This window comes from Scophthalmus maximus, chromosome 12 (assembly GCF_022379125.1).
Source record: "Scophthalmus maximus strain ysfricsl-2021 chromosome 12, ASM2237912v1, whole genome shotgun sequence".
Taxonomy (NCBI): Eukaryota; Metazoa; Chordata; class Actinopteri; order Pleuronectiformes; family Scophthalmidae; genus Scophthalmus; species Scophthalmus maximus.
This window is the reverse complement of record NC_061526.1, coordinates 22,633,811-22,649,268: the sequence shown is the minus strand read 5'-3', so window position 1 is coordinate 22,649,268 and position 15,458 is coordinate 22,633,811. Positions and strand designations below refer to the sequence as shown.

General features: G+C 46.7%; 1 protein-coding gene and 1 long non-coding RNA gene across 6 annotated transcripts in view; one reads left to right on the top strand and one right to left on the bottom strand.

The window, feature by feature from the left end:
- The window catches only part of sfmbt2 (Scm like with four mbt domains 2), a 29,870-nt gene extending 19,933 nt beyond the window's left edge, over window positions 1–9,937 (top strand). For all 5 annotated transcript variants that reach the window (XM_035620644.2, XM_047336493.1, XM_047336496.1 and 2 more), the window contains 15 exons: window positions 219–468; window positions 1,014–1,111; window positions 2,262–2,363; window positions 2,635–2,865; window positions 3,209–3,335; window positions 3,482–3,595; window positions 3,699–3,741; window positions 4,389–4,456; window positions 6,007–6,146; window positions 6,627–6,736; window positions 7,003–7,178; window positions 7,276–7,445; window positions 7,952–8,230; window positions 8,443–8,565; window positions 8,892–9,937. In XM_035620644.2, coding sequence (XP_035476537.2) covers window positions 219–468; window positions 1,014–1,111; window positions 2,262–2,363; window positions 2,635–2,865; window positions 3,209–3,335; window positions 3,482–3,595; window positions 3,699–3,741; window positions 4,389–4,456; window positions 6,007–6,146; window positions 6,627–6,736; window positions 7,003–7,178; window positions 7,276–7,445; window positions 7,952–8,230; window positions 8,443–8,565; window positions 8,892–9,032 — 2,172 coding nt within the window. In that variant the 3' untranslated portion in view covers window positions 9,033–9,937. The remainder of the gene's footprint in view (window positions 1–218; window positions 469–1,013; window positions 1,112–2,261; window positions 2,364–2,634; window positions 2,866–3,208; window positions 3,336–3,481; window positions 3,596–3,698; window positions 3,742–4,388; window positions 4,457–6,006; window positions 6,147–6,626; window positions 6,737–7,002; window positions 7,179–7,275; window positions 7,446–7,951; window positions 8,231–8,442; window positions 8,566–8,891) is intronic.
- LOC118292133 lies at window positions 7,381–14,238 on the bottom strand. Its single transcript, XR_007031942.1, has 3 exons — window positions 14,094–14,238; window positions 7,724–7,799; window positions 7,381–7,522 (listed from the first exon to the last, which is right to left on the bottom strand). It is a non-coding gene; the product is annotated as an uncharacterized LOC118292133 (long non-coding RNA).
- Window positions 14,239–15,458: the final 1,220 nt, after the last annotated feature.

Genomic DNA, 15,458 nt, shown 5'->3' with positions numbered 1-15,458 from the left:
GCTTATGCGCGTTTGCATGGACGGAGATTATTTCAGATAAAAGAGCTCAAACGCTCGTCTGGACGGAGATCATTTAAGTTTTAAAAACGCCCATTTTGAAACTAAAAGGTGTGTAACCTTGTTATCATGGCAACACACATGCTTCACAAGTTCTCTACAGCAGTCAGATAGACGCTGTGGACCTCACCTGACAAACTGTGTCCCCGTCCCCCCGGCAGCCTCTGCGGGGGAAGAACAAGGTGGACCTGATCGTCGAGGGCGCGGTCCTGGAGCTCCAGGACGCCGCCGACCCTCTCCTGTACTGGCCCGTCCGCGTCGTCCGGAACGTCGGCGGGAGGCTCCGCCTGCGCTGCGCCGGCCTCTCCGAGGAGCGGCAGGCCCGGGACACCTGGACGTTCTACCTGGACGTCCGACTCCGCCCCCTCGGCTGGGCCCTGGAGAACAAGCTCTCCTTGGGACCGCCCACAGGTGGGAAAACATAATAACAGTCTGTATGAAAAAGTTAATGATAGTAAATTATTCTGATCTGATCCTGCTTATGGTGCCAGAATGATTTCTCCAAAACTGTGATACTAACAACAACTATGTTTATTTTCATTCGTACAGATGATCTGATTTATTATTTTCTAAATGAATCCCTTAAAAATTATTCATGGTTAAAATGTCTTGTTTTGTCTGATCGATCAAAGATATTTTATAACTATAATGGATTTACTAAGAAAAACAGGAAACACTTACATTTAAAAAGTCAGAATAAATGTTTTTTTTCTGCATTTTTACTAAAAATTAATAATTCAAATGATTGCATGATAGCAGAATTGGTCCCGATTATTTTGCTGATGGTTCAATCATTGATAATTGGATGATTATTTTCAGCTATATGCTTTTACGGTCCCGAAGTTGTCTTGATTTTGGAAAATAAGAGTTCTTGGTCACGTCAGCTATTATTAACTCTGGATATCTGAAATCAGGCCTATCTGAACATTTTTTCATATGGTCTGTTTAATCCTCAGATCTGAAGTCTCTGAACAGCGCCGCCGACTGGCAGCAGGCTCTGGAGGAGGCGCGGCTCGACGGGCAGAAGAGTCCGCTGCCGCTCGAGGTGTTCAAGGTGAGGGAAACCTTCACACTGTGTGTGTGTGTGTGTGTGTGTGTGCGTGTGTGCGTGTGTGCGTGTGCGTGTGCGTGTGTGTGTGTTGGCACGCGGCCCAGGCTGCAGGGCGAGACGACCGTAAGTGTTACTACTGTTGTCGCCTGTGGTTGATTTATGATGTGAACTCAGCAATTAGAATTTTCCTTAAATAACATAGTTCATTCTAGAAAACGTCCGATTGAAACAACGGGTCCATTGGAACCCGAGTAAATATTTTGTCATAATTAAGGGGAGAATATTACCTGCAGACAATATTTTATATGTATAGATGACCTACTGTACCAAGTTAACTGGAATGAATCTTTTCTCGGAAACTTGGAAAAATACTTAAGGAAGTAAAGACCTGTAAATATAACTTATTTATAGAAGTTTAATAAGGTCCAATAACTTTTTTTTTAAATCTAGAAAACTCTTCATTCACATGATTTTATTCTGAAGTGAGAGAGAGACCGACCGCATCGCAGCAAACACCCGTGAACTTTGAACCGTGCGCAAGACCAATCTCGACATGAATGAATGCGTAACGACGACGCTGACAGAGAGAAAGGAAGAAAGAAAAAAAGAGCCTCAGGTAGAACGGCAACGCGACTCGAGGCCGGGACGTGTAGGAGGAAATATTAGGATTGAAAGATTGAACAGAGAACGAGGAGGAAATGTCGAATCACACAACATCGACATCCTCAAATCCGCGACGCTCCACCTTAAGTCCCTGAGGCACTTTACTCAACTCTAAGAAAGAAAATCTATATGTTTGCACCCGCAACTGCACCAGACAATCTCTGTCTAACCGGACGTGTCGTGCGTTTATGTCTATGAGTAGAAGAAGAATCAGGTCGTGGCAAAAGCAAAAGAAACTCCAAAGCAGAAAAACAGGAAATCTAAAAATCACAAATTACCGGTTCAACAACAACAAGGAAGCAAATATTAAAATGTAGTTTGGTTATAGCCCTTTCCTATTCATTCATTCATTACACGTCCCCGCCCCTCCCCCCTCAGCAGGGTCTGCATGACCTACATTGTGTCGCGTGTTGCATTATTATCACAAGTGGAGCGCGCTCGTCTAAAAAAAGTCCTGACTTTTTTTCTTCTTTTTTTTTTACTGTGTCAGGACCACGTGGACCGGCCCGCGCACGCCTTCCGGACGGGCATGAAGCTGGAGATGGTGTCGCCGTGGGAGCCGCTGAAGATCTGCCCCGTCTCCGTCGCCAAGGTGAGTCGGAAACCGGAGACGTTATCTTCAGTTTTGAAATAAAACTACCAAAGCGGACGCCTCCCTCCTGCTGCTGCTGCATTCCTCAGCTGCCTTTTTTTAATCTGATTCTCTTTTCAATGCTCTTGCCAAAGATGTGGCCTTGCTCCTCTGGATTGTTTGGGGTTGGGTTTGTTTTTGATCGGGGAGTGTCCGGGCTGTTTTGTCTTGAATGCGTCCCGCGTTGTCCTCGCGCGGAGACGTCACCTCTACGTTCCTTTCGCCCCGTCAGGTCCACGACGAGACCTACTTCCAGGCGGCGCTGGTCGACCTCTCCGTTGACGCCAAGCCGCGCTCCGTGCTGTGCCACGCCGGCTCGCCGGGCATCCTGCCCGTGCAGTGGTGCCTGAAGAACGGCGTGGGCCTGGAGCGGCCGCCGGGCCACGAGGGCCACGACTTCGACTGGGCCGACTACCTGAAGCAGTGCGGCGCCGAGGCGGCGCCCGACGCCTGCTTCCCCGACGTGAGAACCCGGACCACGACGCGGTCGCGTTCGGTCCTTTAAAAAAGTTATATTTCAGGCGTTTCATAAAAAAATGTTTGCCTCCACACCTGAAGGTCGTCGAGGGGGAAAAGAAACGTGTTTGAATATTTTAGAATCTGAGCCGAGCTTTAGGTTTTCTCAGGTCAGATCACCGTCCTGAATCTAAAATAAACTCTACCTCGCTCTGTCTCCTCTTTACCGCTCGTGTGTGTGTGTGTGTGTGTGTGTGTGTGTGTGTGTGTGTGTGTGTGTGTGTGTGTCTGTGTGTGTGTGTGTGTGTGTGTGGGTGTGTGTGTGTCTGTGTGTGTGTGTGTGCGCGCAGACATGGCAGAACAGAGGCTTTGCCAAGGACATGTGGCTGGAGGCGGTCAACCCTCGCCGGCCGTCGGAGGTGTGTGTGGCTCAGGTCACGCAGGTCAGAGGACGCCTGCTGTGGCTCCGACTGGAAGGTACAGACATGTGCATGAGTGTGTGTGTGGGGGGGATAGGATTAAGTCTAATAGGACTCCCGCTGTGTGTATCAGAGTGAAGGTAAACACCAGTGTGTGTGTGTGTGTGTGACAGCTCCCTCACCTGTCCCCTCTCCGTCCACCAGGTGTGGCGAAGCCCCTGTCCGAGTGCATCGTGGACGTGGAGTCCACGGACATCTTCCCCGTCGGCTGGTGCGAGGCCAACGCTTATCCTCTGACCCCGCCTCTCAAACCAGTCTGTACGTACACGCAAACACACACACACACACTCATGTCTAGTGATATCGGTATATATTATTATTATTATTATTAATAAACTCTCTGTAATCGTCTCGTCCACAGGCCAGAAGCAGAAGAAGATCGCTGTGGTTCAGCCCGAGAAACAGTAAGAAAACTTATATATATATATTAATATATTTAATATAAGTTTATATCAGTTTTTCTTTATGTGTCTCTGCTCCTCAGACTTGTTTTTCGAGTATGACTGAAACATGTATTTTGTAGACCATAACCTTCAGCGTCAGCAGGAAAGTTAGTTTTGTTCACGTCTCTTTGTTTTCTGACTTTCTACCTGTGAGCCAGAACAAATGAAATCCTCCCCAGTGAAGGTTTGTTCAGACGAGCCTCGAGCTTTTCTCCCTCCCTCTCTTGAGGAAGAGGAGTTGTTGTTTCCTGCGGCGCTGATTGATTTCTTTGACAAATGACAGGTTAGAGGCCGCCGGGCCCCGCGGGAGCCGGCGTTTTCGAGAGCGGGAGAAAATATGTCGCCATTCTCGTCGTCCGCGGCACTTTGTCAGCGCTGGCGTCGTCCAACCGCCTCATTCCATTTCTCACGTCCGGGGGGGGGGGAATCTTTTCATCTGTACCTCCTCCTCCACTCTGTCCTCCTGCTGCGTTCTACCTCACCTGCTGTAGAGGCGACCATTCGGTTCCTCCGTCGTTCGTTTCCTGTTTGATTAGATCAGCATCATCATTTGATCGGATTGATTGATTGATTGATTGATTGATTGATTGCCACCCCTTCCTCTGCAGGTCGGCTCCGTCGCAGCCGGTGGAGACGACTCCCGTCAACCACTGCCAGCCCGTCGCCATGGATCCAGGTAATCAAAAGACAGGTTTGCACATGATTCATCTCCAGTAATTAACGCTAATGAGCTGCCGCGCCGGGAGGGGGGGGGGTTCCCCGACTCTTCCTACTCTCCCACATAAAATAAACAGTGTTTAGTTTTTGTTTTTAAGTTCCTCGTTTTCTTCAAAAGCTTCTTTTTTCAGACGTTCAATCTGAGACCCGAGCAAGAGTCAGGAATTATGCCCTGGGAAAATGTTTCTGTCAGAGAAAAGCTATGAATAAAAAATCCTTGATCCGCCCCCTTTGTCGGGATCCATGCCAAAATGTAACGGGACTCTTTCTTGGCCCATGTCCCATCCTCTCGCTGATTTTCCGTGGAAATCTGTTTCGTGGTTTTTGCGTCAAGATCCATCAATTATTCCTGGGAAATCTGAAAATGTGAATAAAAATTAAAAAATGCTGTATCTCAAAGAGTAAAAAAAAAAAAGTGATTAAATATTAATATATTAAATATCTTTTTCCCGGATCATAGAAATCTGTTCGGTAGTTTTTGTGTAATCCTGAAAAACCAACCCACCAGATCTTTTTTCATCTATGAATTATTCCCTGGCTAATCCGTGAAAATGTCACAAAATGCCCTAAAAGAAAGTTGAAAGAAAGAAATTGTAAAATTCCTGGATCCACCCCCAAAATGTAATGGCTTCGTTCTTGGCCCATATCACATCCCGCTACCAGATGTTTTGTGTTTTTGTGTCATCCTGATGACAAACAGGGTTAAAAAAAAAATTTCCTTAAAAGGCTGGTGTCAGACGAAGTCATGTAGTTGTTGGACGCATGTACACGTGTGTTATGTTTCGGAGTAGATCGGTGTGTCGGAGGACAAGGAGAGCAGAGGGTAGCAGAGTTTCCATGATCCTCTTCCCCCCCCCCCTGTTTCATACATATTCATCGTCTCACCTCATCACGATTCACCTCCGCCGCCGTTGGTCCCAGGTGCCGGCGGTGGTCCGGGGGCCCGCGGCCGGTGTCATTCAGTCGACCCTCGATTCATCTCCTGGTGGCGGGGGGACGCTCTCGCAGCACAGCGGGACTCTGACCTGATTATTAACTGCAGTAAACATGAATATATTGAAGTGTCTACTTGTATTTTAAAACACAAAAGTATAAAACGTCATGCAGCCTCGTAGGCAGCAGAAGACGAACGGAGAAAAAACGTGCGCAGTTGAAATTAGCTGGGAAGAGGCAACTAAAATGAAGGGGCGGATCCAGGAAATGTTATTTAATAACTATGTTTTATGACAAATAAATCAAAAACACTTTTAATATTATTACTATAATAAATATATAATTCTGCGTGTGTGATTGTTCGGCCCCTGGTTTTACCTTTGTGATGACATGTATGTTTTGTTCCAACCAACACACATTAAATCTTTAGTCCAAAAAAACTAAGTGGATTTTTGTTTATGTTATCCTCTGATCTCCGACCTCACACGCCATGTTTCATCTCCGTGCGCGCTCTCATTTCCTTATTTAACATACGTGTACGTTCGACGTTAATTCCTCTTACTTCCTGTTTCCCAGGCTCGGCCAATGGCAGATACTGCTGCTCCAAGATTTTTGTCAACCACCGCTGCTTCTCAGGACCCTACCTCAACAAGGGACGCATCGCCGAGCTGCCGCAGGCCGTGGGGCCCGGGAAGTGCGCGCTGGTCCTCAAGGAGGTGAGCTGATGTCGGGGGGGGGGCAGGTTTAATCAAAGAGTTCCACACTTTCAAAGAGAGAGAGGAGGGCCGACAGAGATTGAGAGGGGGGGGGGGGGGGTGAAAGGTGGAGGGCGAGACGGCCATGTCTTGTTAACCACCTGCAGTTTCCCAGCGGTGCCTTCGTTTTAATGTGAGGAGCTGTCAGTCCACACACACACACACACACACACACACACTCTGTCGCCACTGCTCAGCAAAACAACCTCTTAATTTCTCCAGAGACGAGCGGTTGTGTGTTTTCTGTATGTTCGAGTACACAAGTTCGATTCTGTGTTCGGTCCCTTTTCGCTTTTTTATTATTCAGATCCCCCTTTCGTGTTTCAGTGCGGTAAACTCTTGATTCTTCCTGAGAATTGTTTCTTTCTTCTTCTTCCTCAACACTTGATTTCTTTTCTTTCTTTTTTTTTTTAAAATCCGACTTGTGCTTCGTGCCTGCAGCTGCTCAACATGCTGATCAACGCCGCCTACAAGCCCGGACGGGTCCTGAAGGAGCTGCAGGAGCTGGAGGACCCGAGCTGGGAATGTCAGGAGGAGACGCTCAAAGCCAAGTGAGGAAGAACGGGAAAGAGCCGGGGAAATGTTCAGGCCGAAAAACAGAACCTCTTCCTTATGTGATTCAAACATACATACATACAACGCATTGGACGTGTTTTCGCCAAACTTGGCGGCAAAATCACTTTGAGTTTGCCTCCAGATGATCAACTTCAGGAGCTGATCATCATCATTCACCTGCCGAGCGCTCTGACGGACCATTTAGTTATCCGTTGTTCTCATAAATAAAAGTTGTATTTCTCCCCCCCCCCCCCCCTTCCAGGTATAAAGGGAAAACCTACCGCTCCACCATCCGGATCGTCCGCCTGGCCGACCAGATCCCGGACTTCTGCCGGAAGGTGTGCGTGAAGCTGCAGTGCTGCCCGAACCTCCTCAGCCCCGCCCTCATCGCCGACAAGTGCCCACAGAACTGCTCGGTTCAGACCAAAACCAAATACAGTGAGTCCCCCGTAATGTACGCACCTCACATCGCCCACAGCTATGAAGGCGACCCGGCTGAGTTTCCTGTTTTTGTCCTTCCCCCCCGTTCCGCCAGCTTATTACTACGGGAAGAAGAGGAAGCTGTCCAAGCCGGCGGGCGGCGAGGAGCCGGCGGAGGGCGAGCTGGCCAAGCCGACGCGCCGCAGGAAGAAGAGGAAAGCCATCTTTGTGCAGAAGAAGAGACGATCGTCGGCCGTGGACTACACTCCCGCCGGCTCGCCGCAGGTCAGGCGACTGGTCTTCTTCTTGTTCTTCAGTCTCTCCGCCGCGTCGCTCCTCTTCTCCAGAGTGTTGATGATTGTCTGTTCACAGTCGAGAAGAGAGGAGAAGAAGAAGAGATTTTTATTGTAGTTTTAAAGGAAAGGAAAGAGATGATTTAATGAGGGACGAGCAGCCTTGAGATTATTGAATCTGGAGATTTTATGATTGGAACCGATTTTTTTCTGGGTTAAGAACTCGTCTGACGACTCTAGAAATTCTGATTAACGATATGAGTCACTTACAAGGAACTCCAGACTCATCTCTCTTCCTTCTCTCTGGAAAAGTGATTCAGTCACTTCAGCACTGCCATGAAACTTTCTGAGAAAAAAAATTCAGACGGAAAAATCAGCCAGGAACAACCGTCACCTGATAGATATTTAAATTACATCACGTACATCACTTTCAGGAAAATGTCCAATGACTTCAGTGCCTGTCTGACAAGCTGCTTCAGACTCTGACTCTTCCCCCAGGACAGCGACGAGGGAGAAGAGGACGACGACGAGATGCAGTCGGGCAGCGAGGGCAACAGCTCGGAGCCGCGCGAGGACCACACCGACGCGTCCTCGGTGGAGGCGGCCGGCGGCGGGCGCCCTCGCCGGGCCGCGGCACTGCACAGGGCCGTCAGCGCGGGGAACGCCGCGGCGGGCGGCCGGGACGCCCCCGTGGGCCGCAGGAGGTCGACCCGCTCGCTGTCGGCGCACTGCCAGAACAAGAACAAGTACCAGCCGCCGCAGGGACAAGACGTGCAGGTGAGACGGGGTGGACCGACACAGAGGTCCTGTCCTCAAGGAACTACGGCACTGTGTATTTAAAAATGTGTGTGTGTGTGTGTGTGTGTGTGTGTGTGTGTGTGTGTGTGTGTGTGTGTGTGTGTGTGTGTGTGTGTGTGTGTGTGTGTGTGTGTGTGTGTGTGTGTGTGTGTGTGTGTGTGTGTGTGTGTGTGTGTGTGTGTGTGTGTCAGATGGAGGAGGACGAGGGTCAGCTGGTTCTGGACAGGAACCCTCTGGAGTGGAGCGTCGACGAAGTCGTTCAGTTCATCAACTCTACCGACTGTGCGTCGCTGGCCAACATCTTCCAGGAGCAGGTACACACGCACACACACACACACACACACACACACAGTACAGTATCTCTCTATCATTTTCTATTATTCTTTTCTAAAAACAAAAAAAAAGAAGAAGAAATACTGAAAAATTTGTCAGGACGTGTCATATTTCAAAAATTGTATTTTCAAAATATTATATTTCAAGATATTTAATCTTAATTTTCATTACTATTTTACTCTCGTAACTTTTTACAACCAAGTATTTTTCTCGGCTGGTTTCAACATTTCAAGGACGACGTTTTCTTTGAACTGCCATGAAAAGTCTCTCTGACTTATTAAAAAATACTGTGTATACATTGGTGCAGGACATCGACGGCCAGGCGCTGCTGCTGCTGACGCTGCCCACGGTGCAGGAGTGCATGGACCTGAAGCTCGGCCCCGCCATCAAGCTGTGTCACCAGATCGAGCGCGTCAAGGTCGCCTTCTACCGACAGTTCGCCAACTGAGCGCCGGGCGGCGGCGGCGGGACAGGACAGGAGAGGAACGGCGAGAAGGAAAAGGAGTCCAGAAGGAGCCCGGCCGAGTTCGTGGATTATTTGAGCCCAGAGGTTGTTTTTTTGTGGATTTCCAACTTGCAAGAAGAAGGAATATGTATATGTTTTGGGGAGCGGTTGCACTGGAAGAGCAGAGAATCAAGGAGGGATTATTGCCTGTACGGGGAGCTGGAAGGATTAATGTCCAGGGTACTACTGATGTGAAAATGTGACGCCCGCGACCCACGCGAACGACAAAGCTGAATGCGTCGGAGAAGATCCGAGCGTCTCACCGACCTGTGAAGAAGCCGACGACTCGTCGCCGAAGACTTTCACTTTTTATCTCTTTACTTTTCATTCCCGCGTTGTTTCGCGATAGAGGAGCAATTCATAGCGTTTAAGTTAATTATTTGACCACAAAGACTCTTTTTTTTTCTCTCTCCCCACGTTTTGTGACATAATTGGTTCTGAAGAAGAAGAAGATAAAAAAAAGGATATTTGAGCAAAGTATTTAACGAAGCCGAGAAGTAATATATTCCTAATATTTATTGTGACCCTAATTTAAAAAGGAGTGAAGCTCAACTCTTGAGGATGAATTCGACAGGCTTTTCGTTTAGATTCACACCTCCAGTTTCTGCTCAAAGACGAGGAGGGAGAAGAAGAAGAAGAAGAAGAAGAAGAAGAAGGAAAAAAAAAAGGTGTCCCACGTGTTGCCTGAGAGAAAAACTCAGTCGTGCTTCTCTCCTCCTCGTCCTCCTCGTTACAATCACCCGGAAACAATCATGGAAGAAGCTATTTTGTGTCCCATCTATGCAAAGGCGTCGCAGATATTTTTGATAAGTCAGACAAATAAATTTCTATCGATTTTTAAAAATCTCTCTCTATTGTCTCGCTCTTTTTTTCCTCCTGCTCTGCGTCGGGTTTATCTGACGTTTGGATAATCGGCATGAGACAGATTGAGTCTTAGGCGACTGTACCCATAACAGTGCTTATTTTTTGATTTATTTATCATATTAGACGGCCACAGACGTTTGACACGGAGCTGTTCACGTGGAGCAGCCTTCGGTTGCTTCAGGGACGGTGAAGTGCCGAGCAGTTTTGCTCCCTGCTGAGACGTAGGAAGTGAGTCGTCGCTTGTGGTTAACACAACAAACACACAGTCACAGTTTGAAGAGGAAGCTCACTCCGCCTCCTCCTCCTCCTCCTCCTCCTCCTCCTACGCTGCTGCTCCGTCCAAACAACCAGACAACCAGACTCCCCCGACGCTGCATTTTTTTAACCTCGTCATTTCAATTATCGACCGTTAGAAAAGGACCGTAAGGTAACGTAACTGTAATTAAAGGTTACGGCTTATAAAAAACAAAACTCTGCTTCTTCCACTAGTATTTATTTTGTATTACATGTTTTTTTATAAGGAGGGATTTGAGGGGTTTGTTGAAATATTGTGGAGTAGCCTGACCAATATGAAATACTTTAATAAAATAGTGAAGAAGAATAAATCAATCACCGACTAGGAATAAAGAGTTTATGGACAGTTGAGCTAAATGTAACTACTAAATGGCCTTAGCAGTGCGACTTCAAAGATGACCAAATAATCTAAACGCTGATTGTTGACGCTGAAAAAAAAAATTTGCAGCGATATCTACTTTTATAGGACAAACAGAATTAAATAGAATAAATTTACAATAGATTGACATGAACACAGATGAAATATGACGGGTGGTGTCAATAAAGAGGTATTTGAAACCAAAAAAGGATGCAAATACAGTTTATATATATATATATCTAATGTTTCTAGTTATATCTTGAAGATATATATATATACACAGAGGTGAAAAATACTAGATACTACTAACAAATTTGGACAGCACCAGAACAATAGTCAGGGGTTGAATAATATAAATCATAGAGACGGACTTGACGGACAGTAATGTATCCCCCCCAAAATAACCAGACAGACCAACTTAATGAGATGCTGGTCCCAAAACGAGACAAAAGGAAAATGCCGCCAAAAGTATAAAAAAAATTATTGATGTGCGGAAACAAAAAGCTGCAATTTATCTATTTTTCCTTTGAATAAAAATGTCTTTGGATTCAAAGGGCATCGATGAAAGCTTTGGAAATAACGCCGCCATAGAGTGCGAATCCGTCTACCTGCATCTATTAGCTGGCAACATCCTGTTGAGTAAATATAATCAAGTCACAATAATGTGCACCAACAGGATACAATAATTTAAAAAGGCTCATGAAGAAGTTTCTCCTGGGTACGGAGAAAATACTGAGAATATTTTGACAATTTAGGTGACACCACCTATTATTCTATAAAGAAAAGGGGGGAAAACTAAATAACTTCTTCAAAATCTACCGGTTCTCTTTGAAAGATTATCTTTCAGATTGTTGATATTTGTTTGTTTGTTAATTATTATTCCTTGATTTATCGCTTGGTGGTTGTGAAAATGTTTGTTTTTCTGGGCCCACTTCTCGTCCGTCCACCAAGTTTTGTGGAAATCTAGTTTTTGCGTAATCCTGTTAATAAACCAACCAACCAAGTAGTCAACCAAACAACCAACCAACTAGTCAACCAACCAAACAACCAACTAGTCAATCAACCAATCAGACAGGGGTAAGAACATAACTTCCTTGTCGTTGGTGGAGGTACAAAGTATCATCAGAGACATAAACCCTACATGGAACGCCGGATTCTTTATCACAAGATGTTTTACTGAACGGAACCGTTTCCTGGTGGCGAAGAAAAAAGCAATTACCCTCCTCCTGCGAGGCGCTGATGGCTGTTTCATGTAGCAACGTAATTGGAGGTGACGCCGCGTTAGTCGTGCGTGCGGCAAAACGACCTGACGTGCTTATTCCGCCGTGTTCGGCCAATAGAAATATTCATAAAAGACAGCGATTTACATTCAGGGTGTATTCAGCAGCAAAACGGTGTGTGTGCGTGTGTGTGTGTGTGGCTGCTACTGAATCAATTTAATAGCTTTTTCCTGTCTCACTCACACGCACGCACGCACGCACGCACACAGCTTCCCCAACTCTGACACTTAGTAGTGAGTCAGTCTGAGAAGCTGCTACCTTATACTGTTGCCTGGCAACCTCATTATCAAACGTGAATGAGAAAGAGACGTGGATTAAAAAAAAAAAAATTTGAACGCCCCATATTCAGCTGCTTGCGGTTTTATAATAGTTTCAGTCATGAAACCGCCGACAGATGTGACGACTCATCGGTTCTGACAGGAAGACAAACTTTGATCAATCGCAGTCCCGACGACAGGTTGTCTGTCTTTGATTCGACACCGGTGCGCCACCATAAAGTGTCCCCTGTCGGTCGCTCAGCTGGTCGCGGTTTGCAACTTTACCACCAGATCCCACCGGAAACGTACAAACATTACACACTGGGGCTTTAAAGGAAAGGGTGTGGTCTGACTGTGAGCGCGCCCACCTACACCTGCAACCCTGCACCGGTTGGACCGCACCAGCTGTCAATCACGCCGTGTCTACATCTTGTACGCTGCAGCCAAATGGAGCAACGACCGATAAAACGTCCGACGCAAACAATCCACTAAATGAGAACAAGGATGTTTCTCTCCAGGTCCACGAGGTAAAAGCAAAAATAGACCAACAACAAAGGCGTCGAATCCAAACCTTCATCTGTCAATCATCTTTACATAGATTCATCTCACCGATCAGAGAGTTTAAGCTTTGATCAATCCTGCCTGATGATAAAGATAAATATGGAAAATATTGAAAACAAAGACACAACAGTAAATTAAGTGACACTTAAAAAATAAATTTGTGTGTGTGTGTGTGTGTGTGTGTGTGTGTGTGCGAGAGGGGAGTGGGGGTTTGTGAGTGGAAGTGGGGGAAGGTGCAAGGTGTATGTATGGTTAACCAGAGCCTGAGTTGTCTCTTTCTCACACACACACACGCACACACACACACACACACACACACACACACACACACACACACACACACACACACACACAATCACTTGCATTGCAGTGCAGGCTTGAAATCTAGGTCACACACACACACACACACACACACCCACACACAGAACAATGATGAAGACGAGGCTCAGCTCACCACTGAACTACTTCACTACTCTCTTCAAAAAAACCTCTCTTTGATTTTATCACTGTTTTCCTTTTCACAGCTTCTAACAAGTTGTGTGCGTGTGTGTGTGCGCGTGTGTGTTTTTGACGAGGTGTCGTGTTTCTCTCAACCCGCCCCGGAGCATCTTGGCAGAGGGAAAGAAGACGTGTGAACTTGTTGCAGGCGGTGAGCAGTGAGTGGGAGGTGTGTGAGCAGCTCAGGTAAAAGACGAGTGTCTCTCTAGCGTCAGGGGTCAAATATAATAATGATTGCTATTAAGGCAGATGAAACCATTTTCTATCTGCAAGCTGACCAGAACAAGTTGGACTGTGGGAGGATTATAAAATATAAAGTGAGTGTAAAGTTTAAACACGCGTCCTCAACACATTTCTATCAATACATTTGAAACCTCTTCTACAGAGGTTCACGGGACAGTGAACGCCTCACGTCTCCTGCCGCAGTAGATTCTGGACAAACTCGACATAAAATTCATCTCTCCCCATGTGACCCCCTCCACATTTTGGCCGGAATCCACATGAATAATAATAATAATACAAAAAACAAAATTCAAAGTGCATCCTCTGGCTGCAGCTGCAGCAGCATTTTTTTAAACAACCTGCCCTGCGGACACTTTGCTCTCCACATTCCTCCTCTGGGAATAATCTTTATTCCTAATGGATTGCACTGTGAGATGAGCGATGCACCCCCCTCTTCCCTCCCCTCCTCTCCTCTCCCCTCCCGCATCAACAGATCTCGATCTGAATCCAGCACGAAGGCACGTCTCATAAATTATGCGCTGGCCGCGCGTTTTGATAAGCTAATCGACATCTGAGTGGAGGCAAATTGATGCGGCGCGCAGACGCCGCGGCGCACGGAATCGGTATTGATTAATGTTTAGCAGGGTGGGATCTGAGCGGCGGCCCCTACCTCGAAACATCACACCCTCCCGTTTATATATACGACAGAGCAGTTTCCTCTCCATTGTTCATTATTCATTAGTCATCTGGACCCGCCTGTGGGACTCCCGCCCATCTGCTGCAGCTCCACTTCCATATGCCCCGGCCTCGACCGAGCGAGGCACACACACTGCATCTGATGTGTGGAGAGAGAGAGAGAGGGGGGGGGGGAGGCAGACAGGGATGAGTATAAACTCATCTCTCTTTCAAAAGGTAATGCATTCATTGATGTTATCGTTGGGGGAATGGATGAAATGATAAAAATGGAAATAGATGGCTGCCTTGAGCCGAGGACTGGGACACAACGGGATGGGTGTGTGGGGAAGGGAGAAAAGTGTGTGTGTGTGTGTGTGTGTGTGGGCGGCATGGGATGGGAATATGAAAAAAGGAATGTATAATTAGGAGTTGGCCGAGCGGTCGGGCCTGCTGTACGTGGGAATTCACGTTGAATAATTTGACGCAGGAAGGAAGATTTTTGGTTTTAACGTTTATTAGCGTTTAATAACAGGTTCAAGAAGAAAAACGTAGGCAGAAACTTGTGAAGAAAATGAGACAATGGAAGGACGACTATACTCTGATCTTCATTTTTTGGGAACAGTACATTTAATATATAAATGCAACATCAAACACCCCCGCCCGATCCACGATCTCACCTCGGGGCCACAACCCATCGAAGCTCGGCCCTCATACCTTCACAACACACTCCCACTGCGCCCTCCAGCGTTCGATTGATCCGCTCACTGCGATACAGTGATCAATCAAACTGCCTCGCGTCCATCATATCAGGGGCAGACGACGCTGACTGACAGGTTTTTAATCACACCGATGTCAGATATATACTGTCTCTTTTATTCGATTAAAGTTCACAGGAGAGTCCGACCTCCATTGTGGTTTTCTTTCTTCTACACATTTTTAATTTGAGGTTTTACAAAGTCTGAAAAATCAGTTTTCAGACATGAACTCTGGAAAATGTCCGGAAAATTCCGCCACATTCTGTCTGGACATTTTGTGGAGTTTGCCCTCTCACATTTGACGAACACAGCAGGAGATTGTTCGAGTATATTGGATTAAAGACAGTTGTGGAGCAAATCATAAAGTTTCCTCAAACTGAAATACTCGAGTAAAATACTACTTTATAATAATAATTTACTTTCAACAATCACCAAACAAACACAAAGTCCTCGTCTGACTTCACCCCGTATGTACAGTGTGTGTGTGTGTGTGTGTGTGTGTAACGTGAGACCAGACCTGTGTTGATGAGATGAGGTGAGGGGGGGGGGGGGGGTCTGCAGGATGGGGTTGGGGCTGGAGTTCCATCTCCGGGAGGTCGATGGAA